The 14,622-nt window shown below is 42.9% G+C and overlaps 1 protein-coding gene across 2 annotated transcripts in view; it reads left to right on the top strand.

Moving 5' to 3' along the window:
- Positions 1-14,622, top strand: part of MMP24 (matrix metallopeptidase 24) — a 239,951-nt gene that overhangs the window by 204,882 nt on the left and 20,447 nt on the right. For both annotated transcript variants that reach the window (XM_077252106.1, XM_077252105.1), the window contains 3 exons: positions 8,410-8,621; positions 9,243-9,381; positions 12,495-12,761. In XM_077252106.1, the coding sequence (XP_077108221.1) occupies positions 8,410-8,621; positions 9,243-9,381; positions 12,495-12,761 (618 nt within the window). The remainder of the gene's footprint in view (positions 1-8,409; positions 8,622-9,242; positions 9,382-12,494; positions 12,762-14,622) is intronic.

Here is a 14,622-nt window from a genome sequence, read left to right as displayed (position 1 = left end):
TAATACACAGCACCTAGCCTGAGATGGCTCCACATATGGCTGTCTATTTAAAGGGAACCTGTTATGTAAAAAAAATTATGTTAACCTGCAGATATGGGGTTAATCCGCAAGTGAATATTGTTTACAAGCCGTGCGACCACCGCACTAAAAGTTTGGCTACAAGGAGGATATTAACTTTATTCTTCCCAGAATCTCTACAGCATACTACACTTAAAGGGAGTGTGTGACCTTTCAAAGCCATATTAAAGGGAATCTGTCATGGGAAAAAGACACTATTAACCTTCAGATATGGGGTTAATTTGCAGCTTAAAAGCATTCAGAAGTTACCCAGCCTCTGCACTGAAAGCCTCGCTGCCGGGAGGAAATTAACTTTATTCCTCTAGCTTTCAGACATAGAGGTGCGCCTTCAGTCACCGCTCAGTGCATAGTTAGCAGCGGCTGTAACCATGCCCTGTCACTGACTGACAGCCGGCTCTGCATTAGAGTCTGCACTGTGATTGGTTGCTGTAGTTAACAAAGACAGCATCTCTTTTAGACAATTTGTTAAGGCTGCAGTTGATCAGTGGTCTTTTTTTGGTTTCAGCTGTCACTTTGCAGCCCCTGTTGGAAGAGGAAGCCAAGACCGATCCCTTCTTTTTTGTTTTAAAGTGTAACCATCATTTAAATTTTTGTGTCATAAATCAATAATACATATGAAAATAAAAATAAACCTTTGTAATATATCTTGTGGGGGAAATCTGCTTTCCCTGCCAAGACTGATTTATCATTCCCAAAATTCTAAATTTTGGAGCAAAATCAGTATTCAATGAAGACAGATTGTTACATTACCAGATAGGAGATGGTGGCTGTTACTGATAGCACTCCTTGTAGAGGGGAGGAGCTAGAGGCAGAGCTCCTCCTTCCACCCCTCCCCTCTATATAGAGTGTCATCAGTAGCAACTGCAATCTTCTCCCTAGTGATGGGCAGTTCGGCTGTTTTTGGTGATGTGGATTACTTGGCACCGCTCATGAAAAAGAGCCGGCTCTTTTGGATCCTAAATGGATTCCTATTAAATATGTACTTTTGACACCCCAGGGGTCCTGTCGTCACAGTGGCATTGCTTACCACAAGGGGAGAGTGATGTCACGCTTGGAGGCAAGGAAAGATAGCTTTCACCAGGTAAACACAAACATGCAGCATGTTCACACTCTAGGCCACAAGGGTAAGCTCTGGTCCTGTTTATAGGTGACTCCTCCGTATATATATTGTGGTCTGGAGAGAAAGTGAGTTAGTTCCTGTCAGAGAGACAGAGGGGAAGGAAGCAGAGGGGGCATGCAGCCACGAGAAAGTGCTGCAGCTCCTGGATAGAGATAACACCGAAAGAAGAACAGATTTGTAGTGAGCGTGTAGGAGAGCGAGGCACAGGCGAGTGACACCTGGGTAGGACAGCAGCGATTAGATTGTCTCCCTGGCATAGCGCAGACACCGGTAACAGGAAGACCGAGGTTGTGTTGGACTCTAAGATGCACAGCAGAAACCGGCAGGACAGCTGGATTATACATCACCTGTCCGCCCTAACACCCAGGAGACACAGTGACACAGAGCCAGGGTCATGATAGAGACCCTGTAAAAAGGCTAGAGTCATCTGTCATACCGGTTTGTGTCCTAACCTATATGGGGGACAGAGAGAAGAACTGTGAGGACCTTATAAGAAGCTACAGGCAGTAAGGGACTACATTACTACCGCGCTAGAAGGAAGGCTTTAATCTCCACCTAGTAAAGGGGACTCCCAACTTGCCTCCAAGCCGGCCGGACTCTGCCTGCCCTGTGATCTGGTTCCCTGGACTGCGGTTGCCTGAGACCTTCAGTAAACCAGGTAAAGAGACTGCAAACCTGTGTCCTTGTTCTTTACTGCCAACCCACCATCACCTAAACACCGGGAGCCCTGGGGACCTACTTCACCTGTGGGGAAGGTTTACCATCTAGCTGCCATACCATCACCCCAGAGGACCCCTTTGGGCAGTGCCGATCCCTAACTGATCGAGTACCACAGGTGGCGTCACAAATACGAACTTTAGTCATAAAACCCCTAAAAGACTTTTCCTTTAACTGGGCGTCCAGGGCCACGGACCGGGTCGCAGCCACCGTGACATCCTTTTTAAGTACCGGACCAGGTACCGAGTACCCCACGGCCCTGATGGGCGACTCATATTCAAGAAAAGTGCACACGTATTTAAAAGGAAATTAAATTAATATTGGTTAGAATGGGCATGGTATCAGCCAATGAACAACATCATTTTACGCCCACTAAGAGCAATTCAGAGAATTTAGTGTCTCTCACTGGGGTGTCGGCTCCAGTCGTTCCCAGCAGGGAGCTGCCTCTTTGTCTCGGACCAGTCACGATGGACCCATCCCTAGTCCTCCTATCTCAGTAATATAAAAATATGTCTTAGCTGAATACAGATTTTACCCCAAAATTGAGCATTTTGAAAATGGCTGATCAGTCCTGGCAGAGAAAGATGCCGATTTCTATAATGCATATTACAAAGTTTCTTTTCATGTGCACTATTGATTTATAAACTAAAAATTAAAATGATGGTTTTTCTTTAATGCCACTTTGACCCCATAATTATTTAGGAAAAGTGGTGGTAAAACAGTTTAATATGCAGAGTAGATCACAATCTCCCCAGATAGATAGATTACCTCACTTTCTGGGACGATGCCTCTAGGAATAGTTTGCTCCCATTTTAACACAAAATATGAATAAAACATTTGATTTCCCTATAGCTGTCTAAGACGTGTCTGTGTTATGTGAAGGCAGGGTGATGTAATGATACCATATTTTTAGGAAATGACAGAATGCATCATATGTTGGTTGAACCTTTTAACGGTTCGTATAAATTATACCTACTAATGTAGTGATGCGTTCCTCTGTTCTGTGAAATTGTCACATGAGCCGCCATAATGGAACGTTTGCTGTTCATTTCTATCCAATTAAGTGCGACCCCTAGTGGCAAGTAGTGGGAGTGTTATTAGGATCTTTACACCATCTGTACTACTATAAGTTGATCACTGCTGTAACTGTATAATATATACCTTTTAGTATCACTGTATAATATATAGATACATACATATGTACCTGAGCTGGGAATGGTGGATTCAAGGAACAGAAAGTGATGGCTAGTGAAGCCAGATACATTATAGGTACAAGATGGGAGCACATGTAGTTTAGGTAAATCATTACTGAAGCACTGTTTTGTATGTACCATTACTCACAAGGGTAGATGGGAATGTTAGACTGCTTATCACACGATGTGACAGATCCTTTATGATCCATTAAAGTCCATTTCAGGTAAACACAAGCATCTCCAGTCGCCGAGCATTTCTCTCCATCCCCTGGTCCAGCGATGAATCCCCTCACTGCTGGTGTTAAATATTATTCGCAGCTCTGATGTGACGTCGACAGCACTGCAGCCAATAACTGAGCTTGGGGCTCTGCCCGAGTTGATGACACAGTCTACTGAGGTCACTGATTGGCTGCAGTTCTGTTGACGTGACGTCAGCGCTGCAGACAGTAACAGACAACGGCAGTAGTGGTGGAGAATCAGTGCTGGACTTGGAGAGGGGGAGTTAAGCACAGGTTTTTTTTTTAAACAAACTGCACTTAGGGATATTTGTTTTCTGAAAGCAGAAATAATTGGTTTTCATCCATCTTTTTTCCATCATTGATTATGATAATGGGTCCCTTGGGTGTTAGAGAGCGTCAAGATTTGGTGTGAACCCTCTTTACATAATTTGAGAACTTCATAATTAGTAATTCTTTATTTTAGTATTTTATATAAAATCCTCCCTTTAATTTTAGGGCAATTCCTTTAATTTATAGAATTTTACATTTTCATCCTGAAATACCAGTCAGAAGACTAGTGAACTGCGCTCTGTTCACATCAGACGGACTGCTCTGAGGGATACTTTATAAACATATAATGTCATGCCCATGTTAAAATCATCTGTGTACTGCACAGTATATGTTTTTGTTGGGTTGCCTCACAGTCAATGACACTTAAAGGTACCGTTACACTAAACGACTTACCAACGATCACGACCAGCGATACGACCTGGCCGTGATCGTTGGTAAGTCGTTGTGTGGTCGCTGGGGAGCTCTCACACAGACAGCTCTCTCCTGGACCAACGATCAGGGGAACGACTTCGGCATCGTTGAAATTGTCTTCAACGATGCCGAAGTCCCCCTGAAGCACCCGGGTAACCAGGGTAAACATTGGGTTACTAAGTGCAGGGCCGTGCTTAGTAACCCGATATTTACCCTGGTTACCATTGTAAAAGTAAAAAAAACCAAAACACTACATACTCACATTCTGATGTCTGTCACGTCCCCCGCCGGCGTCCACAGGGTTAAAACTGCTTTCGGCAAGAGCGCTGCTAATATGCACGCGCTGCCTCCAAGAGCTTCCCTGCACTGAATGTGTCAGCGCCGGCAGTAACAGCGGTGACGTCACCGCTGTGCTCTGCTTTACGGCCGGCGCTGACACATTCAGTGCAGGGAAGCTCTCGGCAGCAGCGCATGCATATTAGCAGCGCTCTTGCCGAAAGCAGTTTTAACCCTGTGGACGCCGGGGAACGTGACAGACATCAGAATGTGAGTATGTACTGTTTTTTTTTTACTTTTACAATGGTAGCCAGGGTAAATATCGGGTTACTAAGTGCGGCCCTGCGCTTAGTAACCCGATATTTACCCTGGTTACAAGTGAACACATCGCTGGATCGGCGTCACACACGCCGATCCAGCGATGACAGCGGGTGATCAGCGACCAAAAAAAGGTCCTGATCATTCCCATCGACCAACGATCTCCCAGCAGGGGCCTGATTGTTGGTCGCTGTCACACATAACGAGATCGTTAGCGGGATCGTTGCTACGTCACCAAAAGCGTGACGTTGCAACGATATCGTTAACGATATCGTTATATGTGACTCAGCCAGGCTGACAGCCTATGTGTGACAGCGACCAACGATCAGGCCCCTGCTGGGAGATCGTTGGTCGTTGGGGAATGATCAGGACCATTTTTTGGTCGCTGATCACCCGCTGTCATCGCTGGATCGGCGTGTGTGACGCCGATCCAGCGATGTGTTCACTTGTAACCAGGGTAAATATCGGGTTACTAAGCACAGGGCCGCACTTGGTAACCCGATATTTACCCTGGTTACCATTGTAAAAGTTAAAAAAAAAAACAGTACATACTCACATTCTGATGTCTGTCACGTCCCCCGGCGTCCACAGGGTTAAAACTGCTTTCGGCAAGAGCGCTGCTAATATGCATGCGCTGCTGCCGAGAGCTTCCCTGCACTGAATGTGTCAGCGCCGGCCGTAAAGCAGAGCACAGCGGTGACGTCACCGCTGTTACTGCCGGCGCTGACACATTCAGTGCAGGGAAGCTCTCGGCAGCAGCGCATGCATATTAGCAGCGCTCTTGCCGAAAGCAGTTTTAACCCTGTGGACGCCGGCGGGGGACGTGACAGACATCAGAATGTGAGTATGTAGTGTTTTTTTTTTTTACTTTTACAATGGTAACCAGGGTAAATATCGGGTTACTAAGCGCGGCCCTGCACTTAGTAACCCGATGTTTACCCTGGTTACCCGGGTGCTTCAGGGGGACTTCGGCATCGTTGAACACAGTTTCAACGATGCCGAAGTCGTTCCCCTGATCGTTGGTCGCTGGAGAGAGCTGTCTGCGTGACAGCTGCCCAGCGACCACACAACGACTTACCAATGATCACGGCCAGGTCGTATCGCTGGTCGTGATCGTTGGTAAGTCGTTTAGTGTAACGGTACCTTTATAGTAAAATAGTCCCAGCCACGCCTGGTAAAAGGTGTAGTTAGTTTGTATCTGTTACTTTTCTTCACGTTGCTCAGGTACTTATGCAATGTCCTGATGAAATAACAGATATAGGCAGATGCTTTAGTGGCCCACGCAGCCCTCTGCTTCTTATGTAAACCAACGTGACTGCCAACACAACCAACCCAACCAGTCCGTCTGACTCATGAAGACGACACAGATTGTCCTAGCTAAATCATGTTTATGTATCAAGCAGATCTAAAAGACGTGGTAGTTCACATTCGGAGACCATAAACATGTAGAAATCCTGGCGTTATTAGTATTCTCAGCTATCCATCATTAAAGTGGATCTGACTCCAGATTTTATAATACAAACAACAAACATTATTGTCTTAGATCTGATGCTGTTTTTAGTTTGAAAATCCATGGCTGTATAGTTCTGTTACACATCTGTCCTGGATCCGTGCTTTCCTTCGCTCACATCAGTCCACTAGGCTTTCTTGCGTTCCACGTCAGGCTTGCAGGTAGCTCAGCGTGCTCCTATGTGTTGAACTTCAAAGGCCTGTAAAAGGCCTCCCAAAACATACATCTGGATCTTGGAATTAAGACTTTCAAGTATGACTTTTAGTTTGTCTGTGCACAATTACTGTAAGTGGTCTCCATGACATCACCTGTCTGCGGCTTTCAGTATCCTTTCTACATGTCTGCCTGCTGCCTCCAGGACATCTCCTGTTCGCTTTCGGCTTCCAGAACTTTATTAAGACTTTTAGTTTGCCTTTCCTATGTGGATGTCTGCAGCTTCCAGTATGTGTCCTATCCTTTTGCGGCTTTCAGGATTTCATTAAGGCTTTTTTGCTTTTTTTTGTTTGCCTTTGCAACATGTCCTCTTGCTGCTTCCAGGACTCACCTGTCCTCTGGACCAAAGTTTGTGTGCCGACCAAGGTCTTGGGCTTATAGGATTCACCTCACCCAGTGAGCCCACTTTTTGTAACAGAATTCCTAGACCATGGTTTCCAAAGGTGCAACAGTAACAACACTGTTTCTAAATGTCTATAGAAAAAGTAATTGCACCAGCAAATAGTTAGAGTCCTGTGGAAGGACAAATAGACCCATGCATAGAGAGGGGAAGTGGTTAATTGAATGGTATTAAGTGCTCTGCATAGAAAAATACATAACTTGGAAGCAGTAGAAGAAAATATGCGACACTCGCCAGTTTGAAAAAATATAGTAGTCCTTTTTTCCATAATTCAGGACATGGACAAAGACGAGCCCTGCAGGTTACAGAGGCATGTGGGGAGAGACAGAGAGGGCATGCCTCTGTAACCTGCACTCCTGTTCTTTGTCCATGTCCCGAACTATGGAATAAAGGACTACTATATTTTTTCTAACTGGTGAGTGCTGCATATTTTCTTCTACTGCTTCCAAGTAACAACACTGTTGCCATGGGTTACAGACTTTTCTTTGGGGGGACAGGCCCTTTCAGGGGAGGTACTATTACGCATCTGTCCCAGATCCATGCTTTGCTTCTCTAACCCCAGTTCAGTAGACTATCTTGTGCTCCACGTTGGGCTTTTCAGGTAGCCCAGTGTTCTCTCATGTGTTGAACTTCCAAGACCTATATAAGGCCTCCCAAGTCACACTCCTGGGTCTTGGAATGAAGATTTTCTAGCATGACTTTTTTTTTGTCTGTATCAGTATTCAGGACCTCACCTGCCGGTCTGTGGCTTCTAATAACCCTCCTATGTGTCTGCCTGTGATTTCCGGGATGTCTCCTGTCTGCTTGCAGCTTCCAGGACCTTATTAAGACTTGTTTGCCTTTGCTTTATAGTACCATTTTTTATTCAGCTATTCTGACATGGATTTTTAAAGAAAGCACACCAGCTTTTTCAGGTCTAAGAGATCTGTGTAATAATGTTTGCAGTTTTATTGTAATATCCACTTTAAAATGCTTCTTGCTTTGATGACATTACCATTTTACTGCTTTGTCCAGTATTGATAAACACCTGACTGTTCAAAGACTTCACCTGGGGGCTATATGAGCATTCCTGACCATTGGAGGTTTCTCTGAGGATGATTGACATAATGAGAGAGGAGTACAGATACACACTTGAAAGCTATGCTGTGACTTGGAAACGGAGTATGCACTCTAATTGCCATTATGCCTGACAGGAAGATTTTTCTATCTGCAGATAATGCCTCTATTGTCCATAGTTACCAAATAAACTCAAGGTTTACTTTTTCTGGAAATGATTCAAATTTGTTTAGCATTTTGACTCATAAGACTCTATAGTCTGTAAATTAGGTCATTTACAAAAAGGTATTCTTGTATGAGATTTTCCTTTTAAAGAACTTTTATGTCTAATGGATGTGTCATAGAAATAACATCAATAGCAGAACTGAGAACAGGCAAATAAATGGCCATACATGTGCGGTCACTCGCCTGTGTGAATATTTTGGAAATTACTGAAAGAATGGAAACCCATTTTAAACATCATTATGTTCTGATATGGATGTTTGTATGGAGTTCAAAAAAGTATATATTTCGCTCATATAATGTGTATAACTTTTTTCTGCTCTAAGGTCCCCCTGCGGAAACACTAGAGCCTACAAGACCATTGCCTACACTACCGCCACGCAGAATACAATCCACATCTGAAAGAAAGCACGAAAGACAACCGAGGCCTCGCCCTCCATCTGGAGAAAAGCCTTCCCATCCTGGCAACAGGCCGAACATATGTGACGGGAATTTTAACACTGTTGCCCTTTTTAGAGGAGAAATGTTTGTGTTCAAGGTAAATAATAAAATATCAGTGTATATAGCTTACAGCAGACAATATGCTCCTCATATTGTTTCAATATCAGGTTTTTTAGATTAATAGTTACTGATTAATATTACATTCACTTTTAGGTTTCAGACAAACACTTTAAAAATCATACACGTATACGTAAACATACATATAACCACACTGTATACATTTGTCTTGGGTATTTTAAGGCTATTCTTCTTATTTTCTAATTAAACCCGTAAGGGGTTGTTTATCCATGTTTGTGCCAATAACATCCTACTCTCCAGTCACCATGGGATATCTTACTCATTTATTTGTACAGCATCCATCAGATTTGTTGAAATATAACGACATCATTACAGATTTATACATAGGACTCTATACAAATAATAAGCCTAATCTATAAGAAACACACAAAAGGTCCATCTTGCTGAGCTCTGTTGTGCCAAGTAAGCATTGCTATGGACAGTAGCGACACACTTAAATTCATCTGACTTGTCAAATAGACTGGTGAGAAGCTGTCAGGGATGGAAGTCACTCGACGGTAATTGATTATTGAGGTTATCGAGGATTTGTAAGGAATTGGTAATATGTTAATAAACATATTGTCTTGCCTTTCATATACAGGATCGATGGTTTTGGCGGCTTCGGAATAACAAAGTACAGGAAGGATATCCAATGCAAATAGAACAATTCTGGAAAGGACTTCCTCCCAAAATAGATGCTGCTTACGAGAGATCAGATGGGAAATTTGTCTTTTTTAAAGGTACTTTCTGCATTTCATCTAAATCCTGCAAAACATGTATATTTAAATAAAGGTATAGTATAATTATAACAATGATGAGAGTGGATCATGACTACACTTGGACCTTGTCCACCATAACTATTAATCTGGAAGAGCCAAGACTAGTGACCTTTATTCCATGGATAGGCTGACTATGCAGACCAAAAGTCATCCTCTGCATTGGATTCATTATGCATTCTTCTTCTGTGTGCCTAGACCTTAAAAGGTTATTCCTAAAGTATTAAGTCATCTCTTATATGTAGGATAAGAAATAACTTATTGATCACTGATGGTCTGACTACTGGAACTCAATTAAATCATCAGAATAGGGTTCTGAAGACTATATCTTGAATAGAGCTGAGGGGTACATGTTCAACCTCCGCTCCATTTATTGCCTTTGAGCACGGCACTCCTGCAGTCCCATAGAGAATAAAGCCCTTGTACGTGCATCTTTCCTGCATTCAATATGGGGCTATTTAGCACCCTGTTCTTGGGTTCCAGTTCCTTGATCTCAGAATCACAGTGGGTTCCAGTGGCCAGATCCCCAGCAATCTTTTAGCTATCATCTATTCCATACATAGAATCGGGTAATTTGGGATTAAACTTTTAAAGCAGTTCTACTGTATATATATTTATATTTTTCAGATTAGGTCTGATCTCTCTTGAGAATTTTAGTACTGGAGATTCGTCAATGTAGATACTTAAAGCCAATTGATTTGAATGTGAAGAGACACCAAGAGATTCTCAATTCTGGTCTTCAATCATGAATAAAAAGTAGCCTAGAGGAGACAACTGCTTGGGTACCGCTGGTCACAATTACTGTTATTGTGAACAGTTAAGCAAGCTGAAGATTAAATGATTTGTAAACGAGATTTTCTTTGTATTTTAGGCAAAAAATATATATATTGTCATTTAAAAAATTACAAAAAAGAAAAATGTCGCAGTGTAAAAGTTTGGGCGTCCTTGGAGATATTTATGCTCAGATAACTTTGACCAAGGTTTCAGACCTTAATTAGCCTGTTAGATTTATGACTTGTCCACTATTATTGTTAGGAAAGGCCAGGTGATGCAAATTTCCCAACTTTATAAAAACCCAACCTCCTCTAATCTTATGTCAAAAAACTGCAGCCATGGGTTCTTCTAAGCAGCTGCCTAGCACTCTGAAAATGAAAATGGTGGAAGTCAAGATAAAGTCTGAAAGGCGAAACAAAATTTCAGTGACAGCTGCTTGTAGGATTGCTTTGGAAGCAAATCAGAACCTGTACTTGACTGCAAAAGACCTTCAGAAAGATTTAGCAGACTCTGGAGTTGTGGTACATTGTTCTACTGTTCAGAGACACCTGCACAAATATGGCCTTCATGAAAGAATCATCATAAGAAAACCTGTCCTGCGTCCTCACCATAAAATTCAACTTGAGAATTATGCAAAAGAACATCTAAGGCTACTTTCACACTAGCGTCGTACGACGCACCGATGCATGCAGTGGAAAAAAAAACAGCTGGGACCAAGACAGATAGCAGTAACAGCGCTGTAGGTGCCTACTTGCCCAGAAAAAATAGGCACCTATAAATCCGTTGGTGGCTCAGCGGGGACTGCAATCCAGGCCCTGGGAGCCAGTGTTGGTGGCTAAGTGGAAGGAGCTGACACAACGTGTGTCCTAGCAGGGGAGCGCTGTTACTGCTATCTATCTTGGTCCCAGCTGGTTCAACCCTATACGGCAAATCCTCTTCTGGTTATTTGTTGTATATACACCTACCTTGACGCTCTGTTTGGACCATTGGCCATGCATTTCCCCTATGTGGAAAAGGCCTTGCCACCTTCTCATTTGATTATTCCAAAAACACCATACGTCTGTTTATAGAAACGAATCGCCAAAAGGCAATATTGTGATCAAGGCCACTGGCTGGCCGAAACGTTAATTGCCTGTCATTTCACCTGCTTCACCATACTCTAATAAATTATTCACCTGAATCAATTCTCTTGAACTGAACAGTGATTGTTTACTCTACTATTGATGGGACCATTGGCTCCGTTCACTTGCACTGTCAACCTTCATAACAGTCGAGTGCTAGCTTTTTGTCTTCTCTACGATCATCCAGTGTTTACCACACTGTCATGTGCATGAGAGCGCAGCAAACACTGCTTCTGTCAAATGACAGCTTGAGCCCACAGCTGTGATCGGAGGTAAATAAATAAGTTTACCTCTGGTCTCTGGCATTGGCTGATGGGACTACTGCTAACATCAGCCTACGCCTGCTGCCACTAATAATAGCAAGAGCAGGCACAGCAGCCACCTGCGCTCTAAATAAATAGTTTAACAAATAAATATATTTTTGTTAACCAACCAGGCAAAACTCACAGCTGGGGGTTGCAACCCTCAACTGTCAGCTTTAGCAAGGCTGGTTATCAAAAATATAGGGGTCCCACTCCATTTTTTTCCATTATTTAAATAAACAATTAAAAAATGGTGTGGGTCCCCCCCCACTTTGGACAGCCAGCCAAGCTAAAGCAGACAGCTGGGGCTTGATATTCTCAGACAGGTAAGGGGCCATGGATATTCTCCCCCTCCCAGCCTAAAAATATCATCTATTAGATGCACCAATTCTGGCGCTTTGCCCAGCTCTGTCCACTTGCCCTGTAGCGGTGGCAGTGGGGTTTATATTTGTGGGGTTAACGTCACCTTTGTATTGTCTGGTATACACAATATACAAAAGAAGTTGCACTCTGTCATGCTAATGCATGTAGACATGAAATATATGAAATGTAAATAGCAATACTGCTCTGGATAATAAAAAATTGAGACGCTTAGCACATAATTTTTCCAGTTTATGCACGCTCAGCAGCCAACAAGGCCAAATTGACTAAAATACCAAGGAAATGTGTCATTTTTAATTTTAGGCCTTTTAGAGATCATTTAACCTTCTACTTGCTTAACTGTTCACAATAACAGTAATTTTGACCAGGGGTGCCCAAAATTGTACATGTCACTGTGCATCTTTACAATTTTTTCCACAAACATTTTTTGTGATATGGCCAATAAAACATAACAGTTAGGTCATGAAATAATAATTATTTTTTTCCTCTCGCAATATAGGAGACAAATACTGGGTTTTCAAAGAAGTCACAGCAGAACCGGGGTATCCACACAGTTTGGTGGAGTTGGGAAGTTGTCTCCCACGGGAAGGTATCGACACTGCTTTGAGATGGGAGCCAGTTGGCAAAACCTACTTTTTCAAAGGGGACAGATATTGGAGATACAATGAAGAGAAAAGGACAGCTGATCCCGGTTACCCTAAATCAATAACTGTTTGGAAAGGAATCCCAGAAGCACCTCAAGGAGCCTTTGTGAGCAAAGAAGGGAGTAAGTATTGCAACATTACTACACACAGCAAGACCTCAACACAGTACTGAGAAGAATCAATATGGGAAATAGAAATAAAAGAAAATTGTGCATTTGTTTACAAGGAGAAAGGGTGAAAGAATACACAGGACACATAGTTTATGATTATGGTATATTTATGATATGTAGTTTCCCGCTGTTAGGGCTGGTGGAACGCACCGAGTAAATATGGAGATAGTATAGGCCCGTTCGTAGCCCGGGGTCCACCATGCAGGAATGGAACCTGCTGCTAGTAGATGGTGGCACTATATGGCGGTACTACGCCTGAATAGACACGGGTTCAGTCACCCGGTCTGTATAGGAGCGAACCCTGTTGCTTCACAGAGTTGCCGGGATTAAAGGTAACGCTGTGCTCTGTTAACCTCCCAGAGGATCACAGCTCACTAAGGCTACTTTCACACTAGCGTTAACTGCATTACGTCGCAAATCCGTTTTTTTGCCGAAAAAACGGATGCGTCAAAAAAGTGAAAAACGGTGACAAACGTATGCCACGCATCCAGCATTTCGACGGATCCGTCGCAAATCCGCTAAACGTTTCCGTCGAAAATACTGGATGCGTTGCATACGTTGCATACGTTTTACCATCCGTTGTATCCGTTTTTCCGACGGATCCGTTTTTAAAATGGGAGGCTCCCAAATTTGATTGGCTACTGGAAAATTTGAAAAACTATATAGTTACTGTTTTTACAGCCCATCTTTGAGGGTTTTAGTTTTGTGGCAGCGATGGAAGGTGTTCTTGGGAGGATTGCTAGTTTGGTTACCGACGTTATCTTTGAGACAAATCGCCTGGATATCATAGTACGGGAGAAGGAGGCGGCAGCGGAAAGGCGTAGGATGCTTCTGCAGCAACGGAGACGGAGACGACTGTGGATTCATCCGATTAATGAACTACGGATGACCCGGGGTGTCCAGTCCACTCTCTACCTGGAGTTGTGGCACAATCCACACAAATTCCACAACTACGTGCGGATGAGGATGGAACATTTTGATTTTTTGCTTGCAAAAATGGAGGATGTCATCCGAAGACAGGACACAAGGATGAGGCTTGCCATCACACCGGCGGAGCGGCTGATGGTGACCCTGCGGTAAGCCTCATTTTTTTTCTGTCATTGGTCATTTTTAATGTTATATTACATGCTGCAGACAATACTGCGCTGGCATAATGCGCACTATTTTCTGCAGCATGTAATTTTGGTTTTCTTGGCGGACATTCCACTGCTTTATTTAAATGTCATTGCTGATATTGAATGTTAGATAGACTGCAGAAAATACTGCGCTGAAATATTGCGTTGCATTTTCTGCAGTTTTTTTTTTTTAAGTTTTTTGGGTTTGATGACATGCAACTGCTTTTTTTCCTTTCATTGGTCATTTTTAATGTTATATTACATGCTGCAGACAATACTGCGCTGGCATACTGCGCACTATTTTCTGCAGCATGTAATTTTGGTTTTCTTGGCGGACATTCCACTGCTTTTTTACACCGGTTTCATGCTGGTTTTATTGTGTGTCCCGTCCTTAAAAAAAAAATTAACAGTGCCATATTGAAACTTGTTGGTCTGTGCAATTTTTTCTAACATTTTTTTTTTTTTTTTAAAGTTTCCTAGCTACGGGTGAATCTATGACTTTGCTCCATTATCAATTCAGGCTGGGCATTTCCACTATCTCTGGAATAGTGAAGGACACATGTCAGGCTGTTTGGACCACTTTGCAACCAGAGTATATCCCCCAACCATCCATGGAAATCTGGTTGCGAAGTGCTGAAGAGTTTCAGCAAATTTGCAATTTCCCTAATTGTGTGGGTGCAGTTGACGGGAAACATATA

This window comes from Ranitomeya variabilis, chromosome 4, assembly GCF_051348905.1.
Source record: "Ranitomeya variabilis isolate aRanVar5 chromosome 4, aRanVar5.hap1, whole genome shotgun sequence".
NCBI lineage: Eukaryota > Metazoa > Chordata > Amphibia > Anura > Dendrobatidae > Ranitomeya > Ranitomeya variabilis.
This window is presented reverse-complemented; position numbering and strand designations above follow the sequence as displayed.